The sequence below is a fragment of the Oncorhynchus masou genome, chromosome 2 (assembly GCF_036934945.1).
Source record: "Oncorhynchus masou masou isolate Uvic2021 chromosome 2, UVic_Omas_1.1, whole genome shotgun sequence".
In the NCBI taxonomy this organism is placed as follows: Eukaryota; Metazoa; Chordata; class Actinopteri; order Salmoniformes; family Salmonidae; genus Oncorhynchus; species Oncorhynchus masou.
In genome coordinates, this window is record NC_088213.1 from 39,980,704 (window position 1) to 40,003,465 (window position 22,762).

Genomic DNA, 22,762 nt, shown 5'->3' on the forward strand with positions numbered 1-22,762 from the left:
CCCTCCCTCCCTTGCTTGCTTTCCCAACCGCCATCCACTTCAATGTTCCACGTTTTTATTATTTCGATAGAACATGCATTCCTCTTGTGGGAAAACTTTTCCCCTCAGTGTCATCTGCGTCATGACGAGTTAATGTTGCAAGGCGACATCTATCTTTTTCCAACACCTTGAGGGCATCTTTTAAATGGAGGAATTTGGTCATTATGTGACATTAACCTCATTAGAAAACGCACTTTAACTGCTCGGAGATTAAATTGATTTACAGCTGCCATTTCCAGTACTGCTCTCGATCAATTGTTAAACTATCCTTTTTATGGCCCAGACTCCGCTGTGTGCCTTTTCTCTCCCTCCCACTCCTTGTATTAATGCCAGGTATGTATTCCAATAAAGGACGTGGGCAACTTTTTTTATGCCACTGTGGTTTAATGTGAAAAATCCCCTACATAAGTGAGCCTCTCCCAGGCGCTCACAATAGAGAATATGATCTGGCTGAGACGGGCGTGTGGCGCGGTGAATCCATCCGCTCCGTTTGTGTGGCTAAATGTCAGCGCTCTGCCTCTCTGCTCCTGACAGCTCAGGTTTACGTGGCCGTTTAAGCATAACACGCACACTGTATTTCTTTGATAAATCAATAACCCTACCATTTCTGTGCACCAGCCGCCCTCCATCTGGGAGAATTGATCCCCGCGGATGGAGTGATACTGCCCTCCCTCCATCGTTCCACCGCACTTTTGACACATAAATAAAATATGTTGGCCTTTTTTTTCTTCAATTGGCCACAATGTTGATCCTGAGGAATATGGCGCAGGTCACATGGTAGCATCGAGGGGGAGACTGGAGCTAGGAGTCGGGTGGCTGCTATCGCTCACTGGCGCCCCACAAAATCACCGGAACTTTCCAGCAACGCATTTATTAGAGTGAATGAGTCCGTTCTAAAGAATGGCATTACAAAATAATGTGGTCGCTAAATTATTTAAGCATTTTTGCCATAATGCTTCACTTCATAACCACAGAACTATGTACACCCACACGCACACGCACGCACATGCACACGCACTCGCACGCACACGCACACACACACACAGAATTAAAGCAAATCCATTTAATGTCATCATCCAAATTTAGAAAAGGAAAAGATGAGAGGAGGTGGGGGGTGCAGAGAAGAGAAGGTGGGGGGGTGGTGCAGATAAGAGAAGGTGGGGGGTGCAGAGAAGAGAAGGTGGGGGGCAGTGCAGAGAAGAGAAGGTGGGGGTGGTGCAGATAAGAGAAGGTGGGGGGGTGCAGAGAAGAGAAGGTGGGGGGCGGTGCAGATAAGAGAAGGTGGGGCGGGGGGTGCAGAGAAAGGAAGGTGGGGGGCGGTGCAGAGAAGAGAAGGTGGGGGTGCAGTGCAGAGAAGGTGGGGGGGGCGGTGCAGAGAAGAGACAGTGGGGGGTGGTGCAGAAAAAGTGGGGGGCGGTGCAGAGAAGAGATAGTGGGGGATGCAGAGAAGAGAAGGTGGGGGGGCTGTGCAGATAAGAGAAGTTGGGGGGGCTGTGCAGATAAGAGAAGGTGGGGGGCTGTGCAGAAAAGAGAAGGTGGGGGGCTGTGCAGAAAAGAGAAGGTGGGGGGCGGTGCAGAGAAGAGAAGGTGGGTGGGGCGGTGCAGAGAAGAGAAGGTGGGGGGTGCAGAAAAGGGAAGGTGGGGGGGTGCAGAAAAGAGAAGGTGGGGGGCGGTGCAGATAAGAGAAGGTGGGGCGGTGCAGAGAAGAGAAGGTGGGGGGGCGGTGCAGAGAAGAGAAGGTGGGGGTGCAGTGCAGAGAAGGTGGGGGGGGCTGCGGTGCAGAGAAGAGACAGTGGGGGGTGCAGAGAAGAGAAGGTGGGGGGCTGTGCAGATAAGAGAAGGTGGGGGCTGTGCAGAAAAGAGAAGGTGGGGGGCTGTGCAGAAAAGAGAAGGTGGGGGGTGGTGCAGAGAAGAGAAGGTGGGGGGCGGTGCAGATAAGAGAAGGTTGGGGGGCTGTGCAGAGAAGAGAAGGTGGGGGGGCTGTGCAGAAAAGAGAAGGTGGGGGGGCTGTGCAGAAAAGAGAAGGTGGGGGGGCTGTGCAGAAAAGAGAAGGTGAAGGTGGGGGCTGTGCAGAAAAGAGAAGGTGGGGGGCGGTGCAGAGAAGAGAAGGTGGGGGAGGCTGTGCAGAAAAGAGAAGGTGGGGGGCTTTGCAGAAAAGAGAAGGTGGGGGGCGGTGCAGATAAGAGAAGGTGGGGGGGGCGGTGCAGAGAAGAGAAGGTGGGGGGTGCGGTGCAGAGAAGAGAAGGTGGGGGGCGGTGCAGAGAAGAGAAGGTGGGGGGCGGTGCAGAGAAGAGAAGGTGGGGGGGCGGTGCAGAGAAGAGAAGGTGGGGGGCGGTGCAGAGAAGGTGGGGGGTGCAGATAAGGTGGGGGGCAGTGGAGAAGAGATAGTGGGGGCGGTGCAGAGAAGAGAAGGTGGGGGGCGGTGCAGGGAAGAGATAGTGGGGGGGGTGGTGCAGAGAACGTGGGTGGGGGGTGCAGAGAAGGTGGGGGAGGGCGATGTTAACTCCATCACACTACTATATTTAGGTGTCAGGCTCACAAGCCATCCTGACTTTAATTTAAATAGATATAAATCAACATGCGGGGCACTGTGTTTTACCCGCTATCAACAGATGAGTGCCACATGTTATCCCACACCTCCTCAACATATTCAGGGAGTGATGGTGAAAGCATTTCTGTGGCCGGGTTCGAAACAGCTGCTAGGTGAACTAACCTTGGTGCTGCATGCCAGGGGCCCCACCTCCAGAGTGTCCACTGCTGCCCTGCCACTCTCCCCCTGTGACCTGCCTCCTGGCTGGGTTGCTGCAGTCCTGTGTGCCCCCACTACCACCACCACCCAGGCTCAGCTCAGGTCAGGGCTGTTGCCACACACAGCCCTCAAGTCAGAGCCTCTGGTGCCTAATTAGGGAGGAGGGATGGAGGAATGGAAGGATGGAGGGAAGGAGAGCCAGCTTGGACTTTAAGAGACTAACCCACCTCTGCCATAACGGAGCACTTATGGGATTAAAGGGGCATTAGCGTTGATATGCCCATGTAGGCCGTCTGTATATTTATATAGGGCCAGATGATGCAAACTGAGAGGCAGCCACGACAACTGTTGTCTGTGCACTCATCATTATCATAATCACCTTCATCATCGTCATCATCATCACCCCACACAGATTGCATCATGGGAATAAATGTGTGGTGCCACCAGACGCGTGGAGCTTATTCCATGTCAGCGCCACTCTCTTTCCCCTCTCTCTTGGAGACAGGTCTGTTGGTGTGTCATTAACTCTCTCTTTTTCTTTCCCCCCTCTCTCTCTCTCTACCCAATCCCTCTCTCTTTCCCCCCTCCCTCTCTCTCTTTCCCCCCTCCCTCTCTCTCTCTCTCTCTCTCTCTCCCTCTACCCCTCTCTGTTTACCCCCTCTCCTTCCCTTGCGCTCATTCTCTCTCCGTCTCTTAACCCCCCCTCTAAATGCCTGACTCACTCCAGACTGTGACGCTCTGCTTAGCTCTGGTCTGGTCTACTCTGGGTCCTGGAAGGAAACTGCTGAGCTCACAGCCTCCACCACCACCACCACCACCCACCCACCTTCTCCTCCCCCTCTTCCTCTCTCACCCCCCTCCTGAAGGATTTCCCCTATTAAAAGGGATGGGTCGATGAGGAGGAGCTAGAGGAGGAACAGGTGAGTCTACTGAATGGTAATGAGTCTGAATATCTCCTTTGACTGGTCCATTTATGAGGACATAAACCAGGGTACTTTTCAACAGTAACCTTCCGGTCCCCGTACAGTACCACAGGGAACGTTTCTTTCACATAAAACATGCAGAAAATACTCATCACATGGAGTGCATATCAAAGTCGGTAAATAACATTTTGACAGTATGTTATTTACAACCGACATGCTTTTTGTCTAGAAATGTAATCAGACATTAGTAAATATGCTGACTCAGAAAGGCTGTTTTCTCCAACTGTTTATTGGTTACTCTCCGCTTATTTATGTGCGTCCTACTAAACAAAGACCTCCCACCATAACAAGAACAACAGTGTTGAACGCAGCCGAGTGTTTGATCTTGACATGTCTAAGTGACCACAGCTATCCCAACTACAGAGGGCTGGATGAACTGTGTGGTCAGAGGCATGTGCAGTGTGTGCATTGTTGAGATACACTAAACTCTGGCCCATATTGTTTGGCTTTGAAATGGTTTCGTTTGATTTTCTCTGCTTGGAACCGGATAGTTGAGACAAAAAAATTCACAAAAAAAAAAAAGCAGAGGCTCAATACACGTTATCCATAATGGAGTAGGATACATTCTGAACCATAGCATTTGAGAATGGAAAAATACATATGTGGGGTGAAAATAGTGTTTTTGATGTAAAGTGTTAACAGCTGTGCTTGGTTCTGGGAGTGTGGAGGTCGGAGTGTGGTTTGACTCTGGGGTCAGGTGCGCCCCCCCCCACCTGCCCGCCTCAGCTGCCCCTTGCTAAATGGAAACGAGATGTGATATTGTTCTAGTCATCACGGCCATCTGATGTCAATTTCACACAGTGGTGGGACCCTCCACAAGCTGGTCCATACCACCAACCACACAAGTAATAAACAAAACCAAGATAGGAACACACACACACACACGCGCACAAGCTTCCTTTCTGTGTCTCGATGTCTCTCTCTCTGTCCTCTATCTCTTCCTTTCCCTCTGTTACAGTCTCCCGATCTATCTCTCCCTCCCCCTCTACCCACACTGGGATAAGTCATGAGGAAATTGATGCCCATGTTTTGTCTGACCACCTGTTCATTCTGGATACAAGTCTAAGAACCCAGTAAGGGTTAACCCTCTTTGGGGAGGGAGCGGGGGAAGTAGTTGGCACCCCAGTCAGAAACGTGCCCCCACGAGTGGCAGGCTGGCTCAGACCGTCCGGCTGGGTGGGACGGGAGCCCAGTCTTGGACCGGTCCACATCTCCCCCAAATCCTCCAGTCGCTCCAAACAGAGTCAGTATGCTGCCCCTCCATTATCCCCCCCCCATCCTATCCCAACCAGGAAATCATTGTCTCGGTCAATTTACATGAATTTATCTACGTTTTGAAGGACTCTTACCGGATGAAACCACAATGGTCTCGAAGGCTGTATGATCACCAACACGTGTAGACTATTCATGGAGAAAATAAAAGAAACATAACATTTTATATGAGATCATATTTCATATATATTTTTAACCCATTGGCTGTAGGTTCAATGACTGAACATGATGTCTAGAACCACTCAGTGTGCGTCTAAAATGATAAACGATTGCCGTGCACTTGAAGCTCACATGTCCTTCACTCTGATCGAACACAAAGCCACCAGTGAACAATGGAGGCAGGGAAGCGGTGTTGTGTTACCTGCAGCGTGAGAAGACTCTCACATGTCCAAATCACCTCACACCACCACCATCTTGCCACCACTCGTCAAACTCACACAAAGTCATAAGAGCGGAAATTAGGAAACCATTCTCACTAAAAACCTTCACAATCATCTCCTGAGAGGAAACAGCGCTCTTGTTTTTTTTTAACTGAAAAAGGACAAATATTTTAAGAGGCAATGAATTTGGTGGAGCTGAATAGGATGTTGGTATATGTTTTACTAAAGGCAATATAATGGCATACTATTATTAGATCACATTAATCATGACTGCGCCAAAGGCACTGACAGCAGCACTGAAAAGGATTGAAAATGCTGGTAATGGATATAAATTACCCATTGTGTGATAAAAGGATTTTTGTTCACTAAGAAGGTAGGGATAAAACAGGAAACCTCTGAATGCATGTGTATAAAATATTGAATAATACAGGCTATCGGAGTGGGATTAACATTCACAGCGAATCAGATAGTAATAGTTTGACAATTAAAAGTGGACTAAACCCATCCAGTTAGAGAGGAGAGAGTGGCGAGGTAGGAGAGTTGTTTTGACAGAGGTCTGTCAGTTGGCACGGCGATAATGAGTCACATCTCTCCTATATACGGTTGTTTATTGCCGACTTGGCTCGCAAACAAAAGATCAATAATTTGGAGCAAATCTAATGTTGCCCCTGGCGCTAATATGGTCATCCATCACATCTGCCATCTTTATGTGGGAGATGGACTGAATTTGTGTTTATTTGAGAACAAATGCAATTACATCATATAGCTTTAATAACATCTGAGCCCCCCTGTGAATATGTGTGGGTTTTTGATCATGCGTATGCATATACAGTATGCTTGTGAGATGTGTCACATACGTGTACATTCTAATATATTTACTGTTATAAGACGTGTTTCCACATCAATCTTCATTTCTTTCCACAGTCCTACATTTTGAAATATGAAGTGTGTCAACAGTCTATCCTCCCTTTGACAGCAAACGCCCAAACATCCCTCACACAAATACACACAAATACACACATAGCACGGCCAGTCCCCCATTGAGACAACACAGAGCTAGTGAGGAGATCCCTCACTGACAAGCCCTGGGTGAGCCAGCTTAAGTCCACCTGGGCTCTGTCTGACTGTCTGCCTCTCAGAGTGAGGTGTGAGTCTGGCGAACGACAGACAGAGGTCATCTGTCACAGAGGATCCCTCCTGCCTAGGTGTTGCCCCACACACCTCCAGAGAAGGCCCTCGCAGGTAGACTAATAAGCATAAGGCACGGGAGAGGCCCCACAGAGCCCCAAAGCACCTCCTCACACGACATCCCTCTCCCACTGTCACAGGCCCAGGACACTACCCTAACAACCTGCACTGCGCTTGATGATGACACACACCACGAACAAACAGAAGCCATTTAAACGGGTATAGTCCCTAAAAAAATAAATCAATTCAAATTGTAGATGGGTGTTGTTTTTGAGATAAATGGGGAATATGGAAATGTCAGTTGGGTCCAATTTCTCAGTCTCACCTCTGTGGTATAACAGAAATACAGTAAGCATGGTTCCTCACCTAATGTGCTTTCTTTGGGTCTTCTAATTGACATCCGTAGATCACTGGAAAAGCAAATGAGAGAGAGAGAGAGAGAGAGAGAGAGAGAGAGAGAGAGAGAGAGAGAGAGAGAGAGAGAGAGAGAGAGAGAGAGAGAGAGAGAGAGAGAGAGAGAGAGAGAGAGAGAGAGAGAGAGAGAGAGAGAGAGAGAGAGAGAGAGAGAGAGAGAGAGAGAGAGAGAGAGAGAGAGAGAGAGAGAGAGAGAGAGAGAGAGAGAGAGAGAGAGAGAGAGAGAGAGAGAGAGAGAGAGAGAGAGAGAGAGTGTTAATGACACACCAACAGACTCGTCTCCAAGAGCAGCATCGTAAATATCGCACAAACAGGAAATCATTAGCACCACAGATAAAAACAGATCAGGATCTCAGTTCAATAAATTAAATACATGTTGTCTATCGCATTACAAGAAAACATCGAGAGAGAATAAAACTTGAGAAACATGTGTTGGCATCATCATAGGGATTTAGAGGTTAGTTAGTAAACAGTAAAGACGGATTGAACGATAAACTAGGAAATGTATGAATATACCGTCATCGAGAAATAGGCTAGTCTACAGCCTAGACTACAGACGTCGCACCAAACACTCCCTCATAGTGAGCTCCGGAGTTTTTGCCAGGGGATTTCATGAAACTAAACAGTACGTCAAAGATCCTTACAACATAAGATGTCTCCCCTAAACACCACTGTCATGTTCCCTTCGCGTTCCTTTCTTCCCTTCTCAGACATGACTTTGGGTGGAGGAAAGAAGTTCTCCCTGAGCGTTTTAAGATGTCATTTTTAAACATACATATCAAAGCTGCAGAAAGATGGATTTTTTTTCCCTACGGCTTCTCTGCTCTTGTACAATGTGGCTTTGAATAGAGAAGGAACTCAAAAGACGTTCTGAGATCTCTTTGCAATCCACTTCCTTGGGCCGACTGGCAATACATCATTTGTATTGATGCAATATTACATTTCAATATCGCATGTCAAAAGGCACAAAATGATAGATCATAGCCTAACTAAATGAATTATTAAAAGGTTGTGCTGGCTGTGCTATCAGCTTCTCTTACAATCAACTGTGTCTGAAAAGAACAGTTTGATACTGGCAGCATTTCACTGGATTTTTCTTTTCGCTCCTAGTTTTATTTTTCTTCTCTCTTAAGTTTTGGACCACTGTAATGAATCTGGATTTGTGTCACCAAAAAATGTCCTCAAATCTCAAACCACATGAGCACAACAATAACCAGACCTTTCCAGTTAGTTATTTTCTGTCCTGTTCAATGAAAACGACTTCCAAAGTACTATGTTTGTGGCTAAAAGAGTGAAGAGCAGGACTGATATAATGACATATTTGGAGTGGTACGATTTGTGTTTTCTTCATAAAACATTATGTCCCTGGAGCTTTATCTCTCTATTTCCCCTGGTAAAACCCTGAAACCCTTTTTAGATTTGCCCATATTACACATGGCCTCCATTCTAGGTCAAATCTGTATCAGAAGTTCATGCACTGACAACAGAAGCCGTGTGACCTGGAACAGTTTAGCGCTTGTGATTCTACCAGGGAGCCAGAGAGGACGGAGGGTCTGAACCTCTTATGATCCTTGTACTTTAAAGAGTTAGAACAATGGGATAAAATATAAAGAAGTGTTAACGATACATTTAAAGGAGTATTAAGGTTAGTGAAAATACTTGTGGCACACTGACAACCAAAGATACAGCACATTTATTTTAATTTTTTTATTTTACCAGGCAAGTCAGTTAAGAACAAATTCTTATTTTCAATGACGGCCTGGGAACAGTGGGTTAACTGCCTCTTCAGGCAGAACAACAGATTTGTACCTTGTCAGCTCGGGGGTTTGAACTCGGAACCTTCCGGTTACTAGTCCAACGCTCTAACCACTAGGCTACCCTGCCGCCCCTAACATCACAGGTTAGTATATTCAGTGATGTGTATTCATGGACGCCAAGGGAAGCCAGGCTTCCCAAAAAAACTTCCCAAAAAAATATATATACGTACTATACATATATACAGTACCAGTCAAAAGTCTGGACACACCTAGTCATTCAAGGGTTTATCTTACTTTTGACTATTTTCTACGTTGTAGAATAATAGTGAAGACATCAAAACTATGAAATAACTCATGGAATCGTGTAGTAACCAAAAAAGTGTTAAACAAATCAAAATATATTTTATATTTGAGATTCTTCAAAGTAGCCACCCTTCGCCTTGATGACAGCTTTGCACACTCTTGGCATTCTCTCAACCAGCTTCACCTGGAATGATTTTCCAAAAGTCTTGAAGGAGTTCCCACATATGCTAAGCACTTGCTGTCTGCTTTTCCTTCACTCTGTGGTCCAACTCTTCCCAGACCAACTCAATTGGGTTGAGTTTGGTTGATTGTGGAGGCCAGGTCATCTGATGCAGCGCTCAATCACTCTCTTTCTTGTTCAAATAGCCCTTACACAGCCTGTAGGTGTGTTGGGTCATTGTCCTGTTGAAAAATAAAGGACAGTCCCACTAATCGCTCCAGAAAGCTGTGGTAGCCATGCTGGTTAAGTGTGCCTTGAATTCTAAATAAATCAAAGACAGTGTCACAAGCAAAGCACCCCCACACCATCACACCTCCTCCTCCATGCTTCACAGTGGGATCCACACATGCGGAGATCATCTGTTCACCTACCCTGTGTCACAAAGACACAGCGGTTGGAACAAAAAAATCGCAAATTTGGACTCATCACACCAAAGGACAGATTTCCACTGGTCTAATGTCCATTACTAGTGTTTCTTGGCCCAAGCAAGGCTCTTCTTCATATCGGTGTCCTTTAGTAGTGGTTTCTTTGCCGTAATCAGGCCCATGAAGGCCTGATTCATGCAGTCTCCTCTGAACAGTTGATGTTGAGTTGCAGTTAACTCTAATGAACGTATCCTCCGCAGCAGAGGAATCTCTGGGCCTTCTTTCCTGTGGCGATCTTCATGAGAAACAGTTTCATCATAGCGCTTGATGGTTTTTGTGACTGCACTTGAAGAAACTTTCAAAGTTCTTGAAATTTTCCAGATTGCTTGACCTTCATGTCTTAAAGTAATGATGGACTGTCGATTATCTTAGCTAATTTGAACTGTTCTTGCCATAATATGTACTTGGTATTTTGCCAAATAGGGCTATCTTCTGTATACCACCCCTACCTTGTCACTGATTGGCTCAAACGCATTAAGAAGGGGAAAAATTCCACAAATGAACTTTTAACAAGGCACACCTGTTAATTGAAATGCATTACAGGTGACTACCCAATGAAGCTAGTTGAGAGAATGCCAAGAGTGTGCAAAGATGTCATCAAGGCAAAGGGTGGCTATTTGAATAATCTCAAATATAACAAATATTTTGATTTGTAACCAAACACTTGTTTGTTTAACACTTTTTTGGTTACTACATGGTTCTATATGTGTTATTTCATAGTTTTGATGTCTTTACTATTATTATACAATGTAGAAAATAGTAAAAATCATGAAAAACCCTTGAATGGGTAGGTGTGTCCAAACTTTTGACTGGTACTGTATATATACTGGTACTGTATATAACACCGCCGTACAAAAGTTTGCAGTCACTTAGAAATGTCCTTGTTCTTGAGAGAAAAGCACATTTTTTGTCCATTAAAATAACATCAAATTGATCAGAAATACAGTGTAGACATTGTTCATGTTGTAAATGACTATTGTAGCTGGAAACGGCTGATTTTTAATGGAATATCTACATGGGCGTACAGAGGCCCATTATCAGCAACCATCACTCCTGTGTTCCAATGGCACGTTGTGTTAGCTAATCCAGGTTTATTATTTTAAAAGGCTAATTGATCATTAGAAAACCCTTTTGCAATTATGTTATCACAGCTGAAAACTGTTGTTCTAATTAAAGAAGCAATAAAACTGGCCTTCTTTAGACTAGTTGAGTATCTGGAGCATCAGCATTTGTAGGTTTGATTACAGGCTCAAAATGGCCAGAAACAAAGAACTTTCTTCTGAAACTCGTCAGCCTATTATTTTTCTGAGAAATGAAGGCTATTCCAAGAAACTGAAGATTTCTTTGCAACTCTGCCTAGAAGGCCAGCATCCCAGAGTCGCCTCTTCACTGTTGACATTGAGACTGGTGTTTTGCGGGTACCATTTGATGAAGCTGCCAGTTGAGGACTTGTGAGGCATCTGTTTCTCAAACTAGACACTCTTAATGTAATTGTCCTCTTGCTCAGTTGTGCACCAGGGCCTCCCACTCCTCTTTCTATTCTGGTTAGAGCCAGTTTGCGCTGTTCTGTTAAGGGTGTATGTATGAAAGAGTCCTAGACCGTTTCATAGACTGCTTCATCAACCCTACAAGTAGGGTGAGTTTGTACAAGTAGGGTCTGTTTGTCACTATTAGACTAAGCATAGATGATTTGATGATGTTGAAATGTTGAAGTTGAAATGGTGCTGGAATAGCGGAGGCAGCTCCTGCAAGGCATATGAACTAACAGGTTATAGAGCAAACAATGCAATTATCACAACACATAAGTTGTAATCTGCCTTTGTTTTCTGGCTTGGCTTCCCCGGTGATTTTACCCCGCTACTGCAGCGTTTGGATACCATCACCTCTGATGAACTGAAGGACAGGATAGTCTTTGTAATATTACATTCCTGTCTCACCATATTGAGTTGCTAAATGCTACAAGATGAAAACACTGCTGTGGCTGTTGTCCGGTTTAGATTGAGATATATTTTTGTGTGTGTGTGTGTGTGTGTGTGTGTGTGTGTGTGTGTGTGTGTGTGTGTGTGTGTGTGTGTGTGTGTGTGTGAGAAGTGAGGGCCAACGGCAGGAGTGTTGGGGGTGACAATGACATCATAAACTCTGGAGGTTTTAATTGGAGGGTCCAGATTGTTGGACTGGTGACCCCGCAGAAGTCATGGCCACCATTAGCGTCCAGACCGCATGCTAACAAACAGAATCTGTGCATGTTAGCGCTGGCGAAAATTCAATTTGAGCTCTTTGTCTGCCTGATGCCTTGCCCTAACGATGGTCTCTTTTTTTTCCTTAAACAACAGAACACAGAGGAGTCGTTAGGACCCTCTCTTCATTACTTCAAAAAACCAATCATTAGACACCAGAGTATATACGTAATTAGAAAATCACTTCCTTTGCAATCCTGGCTAAGTAGTTTACATACTGTAATTACAGGGACAAAATCAATTTTTAATCATTTCACTGATTGGGCTCATCAGCTCAGTAGGAACATTGTATCCTGCTTGTTGTGCGAAAGCAACATCTGGGCTAAAACAATTACCCTTTTGTGTTCCAAAACTATTCAGAAACAGGCTTTCTGCAGCACCCGATGATTGTCATGTAGCCTGACTGCAGCCATCTCTCCCCCTGCCCTTGACTTGAGCATGGAGGATCACGTTTAAAGCCTTATAAATCAATACACTATAATAAGCTGCTCTTGGGAAAAAGCAGCATACTGCTTTTTTAACACCTTTAGGTTTTTCTTCCTGTTGTTGTCGGCGGCGGTGGTGTTTGTTTTTGCTGTTGTTTTTCACTAAATAAAAAGAGAAGCGAATGTCGTTTCCCCTGAATAAATATGACCTTTCTAATATGTTGTTCCATTCAGCGTACAAATAGAGTATTGTTTAAATCTCATGTTCCCAACGCAAACCTGTGATTTATAATCATCCCTGTTGTTACAGAGCATACGCGAGGTCGAGACTGGATGAGTACTTTCCATGTTTGGTTCAGTGAGAAAAGGATCTGACATAGCAAACTTCAAACAAAAGTCTTCCTGATATGTTTCACCCTTCAGTGACTAATACAATGCTTTGTATTCCGGTCTGCAAGATGCAGGATCGATCCACATTAGTCTGAACTCTCCTTCGCTCACTTTGAAAACTGAGGAAATCAGATTTGGGAAGAAGAAGAAAAAAAAGAAAATGAGTGAATGCATTGATCACTCTCGGTTTATGCAAATCACATTTGCCTCTATTTTTTTTGTTTGTTACTGATCAATAGGGTTAATTAAGAGATTCGTTTTAACTGCACTTTGGAATCCTGTTTTGCGCAGTCGACCTCAGAAATCATCCCGCTGTCCCTCCGTATCCATGGAAATGAAAGGCGGGTAAGAGGGGCCATAAATCGGAAAATCCAATTCGACCATGAGCACGGGTGTCACGGTAAAATATGAAAGCAAAGACAGCTCACAGGTAGATAGATCATCAGTTATATGCCGGTGAGGCAACATTTAAAAAAGTTTATACACAGACTTTTTCCACCACATACAGGGCCATCCCCAAATAGTGTGGTGAGTAGGCTAGTTCCAGGGTCGTCCACAGGTTGTACTTTGACCGCGGCTATGGCTGATATCGGTCAGAGAAAAGTTGCCGCTATTGTTGGGCTGGCCCCCATGAGTATGAGTGCCATGTGTGGTAGCGAGAGTATCAGCAGCGGTGCTGGTGGTAAACGAGATTAATAATGGACGCTTTTTACAATTATTATTATTCCCAAAATGCTCTTTTGTGATTTGCTTTGAAGGGGGGAAGCGCTGGGAAGATCAACCCGCGAAAGGGGGGCGCTCATTTGGAGAGCTTTTCCAATTATACAATTAGTCAGGAATGTAGGGCAGCAGCCTCTGTGTTCCGATCGCTCCGACCCTGGAAAGCAAGAGCCTTTTTCTTCCTCACTGGTCGTGCACAATAAAATAAATAATCATTTAAAAAAACAGATCCGAGGCCTGGGCACCAGTGAAAGTCCGGGTGGACGCCGCGAAGGCGGATCCCAAAAGAGTGAAACTAACAAACGGTGACCTTATTCGTGCCGATTGCGTGCGAACGACCAATGCAATCCACTCTATGCTAATAGACAAAGTCAAAGGGTCAGGGTTTTCTGTTTAAATACTGCTCTTTGAGTTGAACGGCTTTTTGTGCATTTTCTTTTTCTATCGGTACAGTGTGTTGTGGGTTGATTGGGTGGCTTTGGCAAAGGACACAAACAAGTCCTAATTATGCATTGTGAATCTCATTTATTTATTTTTTGAGGGTGAAGAGATTTTAATTTGATCATTTTTCCTTTTGATTGTCCTCATCCTATGCCTGCTACTAAGTTTATATATATATATATATTTTAAACAACTAAGTACCATCTATTTCCCTGTTGATTTTCTGTAAGCTCTCTTTACTGATTACAGCCATGACTACATGAACCTCTTCAATAATTATCCTGCAATAAAAACAAACGTGCAAAATTATTATTATCATTAAAACTCCTTACCAAGACTGTCACTCCTTCAACTAATTCTGTCAAAACTGTCAGAGGCTAAACGTGTCCCTTGGATGCCAATCATGTCATATTTCTAACAGCAGGACGTATTCTCACAACAGTGACAGGCTGCGGTCACTGAATCCATCCAAAGGCCATGGTGGAAAAAGTCCCCTCATTCGGATCAAACTGCTATAAACTAACCCATAAGCGAACGTTCTGCTGCCTCGACGTCACTAAATGACCCAAATAGACTCGACATTCATCTTTTACGTTATGTCTGTGGAACGTCAATAGCACATACTGGAAGGGAGAGAGTAGGTGAGTTGAGAAGTAAGGTACGTATTTATGGAATCCTCTTTGTAGCTAGTCCCTGTACTTGTGATGGCCCAGATATCATTTGGAGAAAGCCTGACGATTGCGTGCATATGTGCCTTGTGTGAGAATGCGTCAGCGAGAGCATGTGTTTGTGATGGATCCAATATGACTGAGATCTGTCTCACATACCTCTGATGCCGCACAAGCCAAAAGACTGACTCACTATTTTAGATTTGATTTACACATCTCAGCATGCAAATGCAGTCCAAAACACCAGCGACAATTACCAAGGCTGTTACACTGTTACAACATGGCACACATTTGTTTAAATATGGCATTTCACGTAATCTAAGATTGAAATACTTTTGGATTGCTCTATATTAAAAAAATATATATATATATAAATAACAAACTAAATTTTTAAATGATAAAAAGTATAGCATTATTAGTGTATTGTATAGCATATAAAGGCTGTCTGACACTTTGACTTCGGAGTCCTGCGGGGTATATAAGACAGCTGTCATATAATTCAAGTTCAAACAGTAGAATATTTTTTCAATAAATGTTATAGCTAGATTTTTCCAGCTTCAAGAAGAAAAAAAAGTTGACATTGATTAGCACTTTGCAAGCAATCCATTTTTACAAACCGGCTTGACCTCGCTCACTGGACGAGGGTCTACTATGAACTAAAAGAAAACAATTCCAGGGAAGGGATTGCGGGCAAGGAGAAGAGAGAGCGTACAAGAAAAAGAGATGTATAGAGTGAGAAAGAGAAAAGAGATGTGTGTGAGAAAGATAGAGGACAGATGTGAGCTAACCTATACATTGTTGTGACGGTAAAGAGAGGGAATACATATTTGGAGATGATGATGATAGTGATGGTGAGGAGGACATTGCAAACTGCTGGCAGACCCCGTCAGCCGAGCCCTGATGCAGACAGATCCTTCACCCTCCATGTCACATGATCTACCATCAGTCTCAGAGATGGGGATATATCGCCACCAGCTCCAGAAATAATGGGTGCACCTGTTTACCGTGTCACCTCTGTTTGCTAATTGTCTCCTTGAGCTACATTGGGGAAGTAAATGCGTCTCGGCTTTTGACAGGCGGGCGTTTATTTAGAAATCACATTACTTCCAGCGCAATTCTTCTTTTTTCTTTAAATGAGAGTGCTGTGCTACAGATTTCACTTCCTGATTAGGGGAGGTGACAGCGTTGAGCTGAAAAGTTCACATTCACTTGTTCAATTCCACCCCAGAACCATGCCAGAGAGGAGGGGGAGTGTGACAGACATCTTTAATATCCTGCTCTTTACGTGATCAATCGGGGTGCCACTGATCCATACCTGCAGTACTGCCACCTCACCGACGCAGCTCAGGAAGAACACAGACAGGTTTGCAGATGGAGGGGAAGGGGGGGGGGGAGACAAGCGCCTGTAAACAAAGCAGACAAACCAGGACATTCAGTGCAGGTGCTATTGAAGTTTGACAAGAGTGCACAATGGCGACAGAGACAACAACACCAACATACCCATTACAGTAAGCACTTTCCAAACATTTGATCATTTTCATAAAATTCTGCGAACTCGTGCAAGTACAGTAGTACAAGTACAGTCATTACACAGAGAAGCCTAAATGAAATGCAAGTGTTATAATGACAGTAAGAACAGGTATGGTCCATGGCATATGGTACGGGGGGGAAAAAACACTGAGAAGGGTTACATTTACGTTTGATAATCGAAACAGAGGCTAGGTCCTCCAAAATGACATGCGCTTACAAAACGTGAAACAAACCTTCAGCGCACAGAATGTTACGCAATCCTACTTTAAAGGCCTGCCGCTTCACACAAGGCAAATAATCAGGTCGGCATGAGCCACGTGAACCACACGTCCTGCTCTCCCTCTATAGTAGAGCGTAACTCAGTGAGTGGGTTTGGGTTGAGGCCTCACGTCGAGTCAGAGTGAGTGGGGCTGGAGCTGGGGCAGAGGGGCACAGATGTGGTTCTCAAAGGAGGCCACCCCAGGAGCCTGCAAGGGGAATTCTTATCCCCACTACTATTTCAATAGGGAAAGACACACACACACACACACACACACACACACACACACAAAGGCACACTTGCCTTAAGTCACATTCTAAATTGGCTCCCAGGAGCATTTTCCGTACCTTGTTCACCAAAGGCATTGTGTATGTTTTCTGAGTGCTTAGCATATGCCGGGTAACGTGAGATCTCCTCTGCGCACACTCACATTGTTTCCAGAAGTTGTTGCATTTTTTTCTCCCCCTTTAAGTATTTCCCATCAGGAGCTTAATTAAATTCAAAATAGTTCACATATACCTACTATGCAGGATCGCACAAGCCGCCCACCCTGCAAGCCCAGATAGAGACGCAAGACTGGGAGCAACAACAAAAAGTAGAGGAGGAGAAAAACACAAAAAACAGTAAAGAAACAGAGAGAGAAAACTCCTGCTCTCAGAATCCTGTTTGTCATGGATGAGACTTTGCTACTCTGGGGTCTTTCAGATGTTCCTTCGAGAGGGGTTGAGTTGAGTATCTCACCTCTCCTGTCTTAGAAAGAGTCAGCCCAACAGTCATGGCGTACCCAATAGATGGTACTAGGGCGGTGGGCGGTGTGGTCAACGATGGTGTGAGATTTGGGCCATACAGTAACTGCCAAAAAGGCCCATGGAAAGGGGTGAAGGACTCCTACCTCACTAGTTCTCCAGAATGTATAGACGTACACAGTGGCTTGATACCAGAGTATGCAGGAAATACTACAGCATTTTTTTAGACAGGATAACCTTTGCTGTGTTTATCCTATTACGCATTGTGTTCTTTTAATGCTAGCGTAATACACAGGGGTTGAAAACAATGTGTATAGCACATGCAGTGTTTAAGCAAGGGAATGTCAGTCAAGAGCAGACAAGTGTTGATTTTACACACACTATAGACACCACACACACTACACACACTCATTCCCCTTCCCAATACTACACCAGCCTGGCAGACAAAGTTAACATTTTAACTGCAAATATTCCTTGCCTCGAATAGTCCAATGTAATTCATTTTCCATCTCTGTTCATTAATCATTGTTAAAATTAGTGATCCATTTCTTCCACTCTGCCATCTGCACTCAGCTTCGTTACAAACATGACACCTTCCCGCATAATAAAAGCTGACAGCAACGAGGATGCCTTTCCAAATAGCTTTTTGCATATGTGCACCTCTACAACTAATGCTGTTGTCAGACAAAAGTAGGTTATTTAAGGAGCGCTCCTGCTAGAACACTCACACACACACACACACACACACACAGAAAGAAAGACACACACACACACACACACACACACACATGCATGGATAGAGAGGTATATAGACACCCACAAATATCCATGTGTCCCAGGTATATACTGTATACACAATTTGTGTATTGAATGGAATGTGGTAAAATCCTGATAATAAATCTCCACATTTTCACTATAGAAAGTTATGAAATCAGAGATTCGGAAACATTAACAATCACCAGAGAGACAACAATGGGACCGTTGTTGTTCTTCATGTGCTGTTTAAGTAGGCAAGATTTTATTCCAATTTAGAAAGATTAGTACTCTGTTGTTCTTTTCTACTTTCTTTTATACATACAGATCTTAAGAGGGATAGAGTGTGTGTGTGTGTGTGTGTGTGTGTTAATCTGATACATGGTTCAGACTAACTATTGTTGACTATTTGATACCAGAACATTCACATTGGATATTTCTGTTTATTACAATGAATATAAGGTGACACAGTACAGTCCTTTGTTCTCTGTAAGTATGCACTGATGAATGTATTAGCATGTATGCTTATGTCAATGTGTATGTGTGCGTGTGGAGTAGGGGGTGAGGGTGTGTGCGTGGAGTAGGAGAATTGTGTGTGTGTGTGTGTGTGTGTACGGGAAGTAGGAGCAGTGCAGTGCAGTGTATTGTGTATTGTGTGTGTGTGTGTGTGTGTGTGTGTGTGTGAGAAAGGAAGTGTCTCAGTTGGCTGAAACAGAGGTCCAGACAGTGGAGCTGCTTGGCTGAGGAGAGCAGGGTCCTATAACGAGCCGCCTGGGCCAGATGATGCCCATCGCAGGTCACACAAGCCACACACAATCCCCCCAATACCCAGGCCAGAAGCCTCTGTTTGCCTTCCTCAGGACGGGGCTCTGCTCCCTCCAGTCCCCCCCAGTCCTCCATGGTCCCCCCTTAACGCCCGTCAGCCCCCAGATCTGCCGTACGGCCTCCCTGGTGAGGTGTCGCTGGAAGCCCCCAGGCACACCACATTAATCTATATAATGCCCTCAAAGAGTGGGCTTTTTCACACCGCTAACTGCCAAGGCCTACGAGGGGCAGGGGGCGGCGCCATGGTTCAGCTGTTCGCCCAACTGGCGTCTGTACACACACATACAAGAACACACACACATACTGACGCTTTGCCTATAGGCTCTGATTGACTCAATAAAGGTGTACCTTCATCAAATGGCTAGCAGAAACCCCTGCAATCTTAGGAGGGCTGGACTTTTCAGGCAGACAGCAAATAGAAAAGAAGCTAAATCATCTTGACATTCACCAACGTGGAGCCCAAGAGAAAGCCACGGCTTCAGTTATTTCTCCCATCCACTCATTTGGTTCTCCTTAACCCCCCACACCCCTGCAGCGCACATACACACATGCACACACACTGACACGTTTAATTTCAGGTTCTCAGCACATCTGAATTACAGAAAACTGATGAAGGATGGAGGCCAGGCCCCTCCGGACTGATTAGCATCATTTAAGAAAGCGTTCCTTTTTGCTCGGCTCAGCGACCGCCCAGCCTACAAGATGGGTGGCCTTTCAGCATTAGAAGTCAATATGGAGTAAACTCATTTGAATTGAACATGGAGGAAAACCACTCCAGCGTCTGGGCCTCTGCATTTTTTGAAGTCTTCATATACTCGTTCAATGACCCAACTGAGCTTTAAAATGTACATTACTATAGGACGTAAAGTAGCAAATGTATATAAATCGAGAGGACAAATAAGGAACATTTTAAAAGGTATAAAGTAATAAGACAGAACACGTTTTTTTGCCTCTAAATTATATAAGCCATGCAAATGGCTTAAAATTTTGTAAAGCTTTTCAGAAAATCCTACTTATGGTTGCCATTCTGTGCCAAAAAGTTCATCTGGCCTGTAAATTTAAGCATGGATTACAAATATTCAAATCATGAGCTTACTGTTCAAATAAACATTTCCAACAGGGAAAAAGTTGCAAGGCATACACTTTCAACATAATTCCTCCTCTGGCATCGCCCTCCCCTCACTCCTAATAAAACAAAAAGAACAAAAAATACAAAACAAAGAACGGAGTTGAAAGGTCGTCTTTTTTCATTTACCGTCCGACTGCATAAACACCCCTGATGAAATCTAATGAATGTAATTGTAACCACCTATACAATCCCAGTTTGGCAGCCTTGGTTATGTCCTGATATCCTGGGTGGGACAATAGAGTAAGTTATTACAGTTGAATGAGAAGGGGAAAAAAAGAACACAAGAGAAAAAACAGGTCTTAAGCCGGTCAGCTGCCCGCCACATGGTAGAAATAATAAGGACTGAAGTCACAATGAGTTCAGCTTCGGTTTCCTAATCACTTCCTTTATAAAGGACCCATCTCGTTGGAGAGGGGCTGTGTCATTGCAAGGGGTCTGACCAGTTATCAGGGCAGACAAGTGTGGCTTCACTAAAGGAAGGGCACCCTAAACCTGACCCACAGAGATCTTGACCCCTCCAATGTCTCCTATTTTTCGCCCAGCTTGGGTGAGACGGACCCAGGCAGTGTAGGGCCTAGGCAATTGTAATGATAGCCGGCGTTACTCTGGGATTAAAATAGCCCCTCTCCTCGGCTCCCGCCGAGCGCTGCATTAAAGTCTTCCACATTGCAAAATTGCAAACAGATGCATCTCAAGTACCTGCAAATAATCTGCCAAGACCAATTTCAAAAGGGAGATTTCAAAATATGTGGAAGTCATTAGGACGAGTATTATTTTTGTGAGGAGCAGGCAACCATGAGTGGCTCCACAAGCAGATGGGTGCTGCTTTTATTTAGGAAGAAAGGCCCAATGTATTATTCCTCCATAAATGAAGATGCATAACATAGTATGAGACAATTACAGGCAAAATATTGACGTTTCAAAGGCAACAAAAGAATGTAAAATGTCCATTTTTTTGTCCATCTTTCATCTCCTTTGAGACTTCTTTGGGGCTCTTCAGAGAAGATATGAAATAAGACAGAGAGATCTAACAGTGTTGTGTATTAAAGCTAAAATAATTAAATGCCTCTCTCTCCCGAAGAAGAAATGTTTCGGAGGTCTAATTTGCAACTGCTGCTGTTGTTGTTTTTCTGTTGAAGCGAGGGTATCGGACGTTCTAGGCTCCTCAGTGTAGCTTTAAAGCACCGAATCACAGCATTCTCCAATTAAAGATGATTTCAGCACCATGCACCGCAAAATAAAAACTTCATTAGAATGTACATCAAACTGACAACATATATACTACTCTGTGTGCAATGCATGCGTCATCAAAATGCACATTTTCTCACTTGCATATATTACCCTTTGTTTCTGTAGCAGATTCATCTTAATATCAAATATAATTGGATTAATAAGCTGTAAGGTTAGTGCTCTTACGTGGACTATAGTGAATGTTTGACTCTCCCAAAAAAGTGGCGAAATCGCTGTCCTTCAAACAATAAGCATTCAATCAAATTCTTCATAATTGTAACAGTAGGAAGCGGTTCAGACTTTCCGCCCACAACAAACACGCTTTGTTCTCCTGTTATGAGAGAGAGGGACACAATCAAGTGCGTGAGAACGCCAGGAATGCAGCATTTTCGAGCGATTCCTCTCCAACTCCTCTCCCTTTTGGGTCGCCCATATTATTTGCTTCCTGTCTCATTGTAGCTGGCAAAAGAAAATTCTGTAATTGAGCAGTACAGAACATGTGCCCTCCCTGCTCGAAGATGACAGATGGATTATAAAAACTTCAAAGCCAAGCATTTGGAGCACCAGGGGAGAGATGGTAGGTATTTGAACTATCATGCTTTACCCAGGAGACAATGGCTGCCTGACATGGTGCATATACATCAAGAAATAGTGCAACCACACAGACATAATCTCCCCCCTTATCCCCCCCCCCCCTCTCTTACTGCTATATATTTAACATCCTGTTACGAGCTACTTTCAGCCAAGCACAAGAACACACGTTACGGTAAGAGAGGGAGGCTTACACATACAGGGATAGCAAAGAAAGGATTGCTTTTTATTTTTAACAGTTAGCCACCCGATTTTCTAACATGTTGTTCTATTTCACTGTAAGTCGTCATCAGTGTCTTGACTCTGAAATAATAATTAACATGCGGAGGGTAGGGACGGGTTTTAACCCCTGCAACGACATCATGATAAACATGCCTGTAAGGATGTAAGCTACTGTAACCAAAGCGAGATAGTGGCTGGTGATTTCTAGAATCATCTTATAAGCATGATTTATGAAAGCGGCCATCTGTCGGTCTTCCTTAAGCACGGAGGCCACCTTTAATAATATAAGGACAAGATGTGAGCTGGCCATAGAAGGATGTGCATTGGGAACACTTGAAGATACACACAATTACGAGAGAGCTACAGAGTAGTGATGCTATCTGCAATTGTCCCTTTGTTCACACACACACACACAAGCACACTCCTTAAACTCTTCGACAAACATACACACACACCGCCTCCACCCTTCTCTCTCTCTCTGTCTAACACGCACACACACACACACAGTGGGTCATATGGAAGCTAATTACTGTTGACCTCCACAGTCACACCGTTTAACCCCAGTCCCTGGCACAGTGACCCCTGTCTAAATTAGCCAGGCCTAACTCTGGAAACCAGAGCTTTGCTTAATCCCTCAAGTCCTACTCTGGTACTGGTCGCACAAGGGTTCCACCGAAAGCCAAAGTCGCGGCTCAAACAAGACACCACGATACACAGTTTAGAGTTTAGATCATCAAAGTCCCCCAGGAGGGGAACTACTCCTTACGGAAATCCCATAGGTTCAGAGTAGTAACGGTCTCGAAAGACTGTCTTCATCACATGCACGTGAAGGTTAATTCACACAAATGTTAGTTTCCTACAAACAC

The 22,762-nt window shown here is 44.4% G+C and overlaps 2 protein-coding genes across 5 annotated transcripts in view; both read right to left on the bottom strand.

The window, feature by feature from the left end:
• Nucleotides 1–22,762, bottom strand: part of LOC135504769 (zinc finger protein 536-like) — a 210,389-nt gene that overhangs the window by 176,644 nt on the left and 10,983 nt on the right. For 2 of the 4 annotated variants that reach the window (XM_064923645.1, XM_064923638.1), the window contains exon 2: nucleotides 6,978–7,021. The gene's annotated coding sequence lies outside the window, so the exon portion shown is untranslated. Of the gene's footprint in view, nucleotides 1–641; nucleotides 716–6,977; nucleotides 7,022–15,926; nucleotides 16,015–22,762 lie in introns of those variants that run through there. The other 2 variants (XM_064923631.1, XM_064923653.1) reach the window with 2 other exon arrangements.
• On the bottom strand, nucleotides 1,122–2,548 carry LOC135553053 (uncharacterized). Its single transcript, XM_064985128.1, has 2 exons — nucleotides 2,191–2,548; nucleotides 1,122–2,104 (listed from the first exon to the last, which is right to left on the bottom strand). Exons 1-2 carry the CDS (start codon nucleotides 2,546–2,548, stop codon nucleotides 1,122–1,124), a joined length of 1,341 nt encoding a protein of 446 aa, XP_064841200.1.

What these genes read in the sequence shown, in the direction of transcription:
- LOC135553053 (XM_064985128.1), bottom strand. Translation starts at nt 2,548, where the DNA reads ATGGAGTTAACATCGCCCTCCCCCACCTTCTCTGCACCCCCCACCCAC. An exon ending in CCCCCCACCTTCTCTTTTCT is followed by an intron (nt 2,105 to 2,190) that starts GCAAAGCCCCCC and finishes TTTTCTGCACAG; the next exon opens with CCCCCACCTTCACCTTCTCT.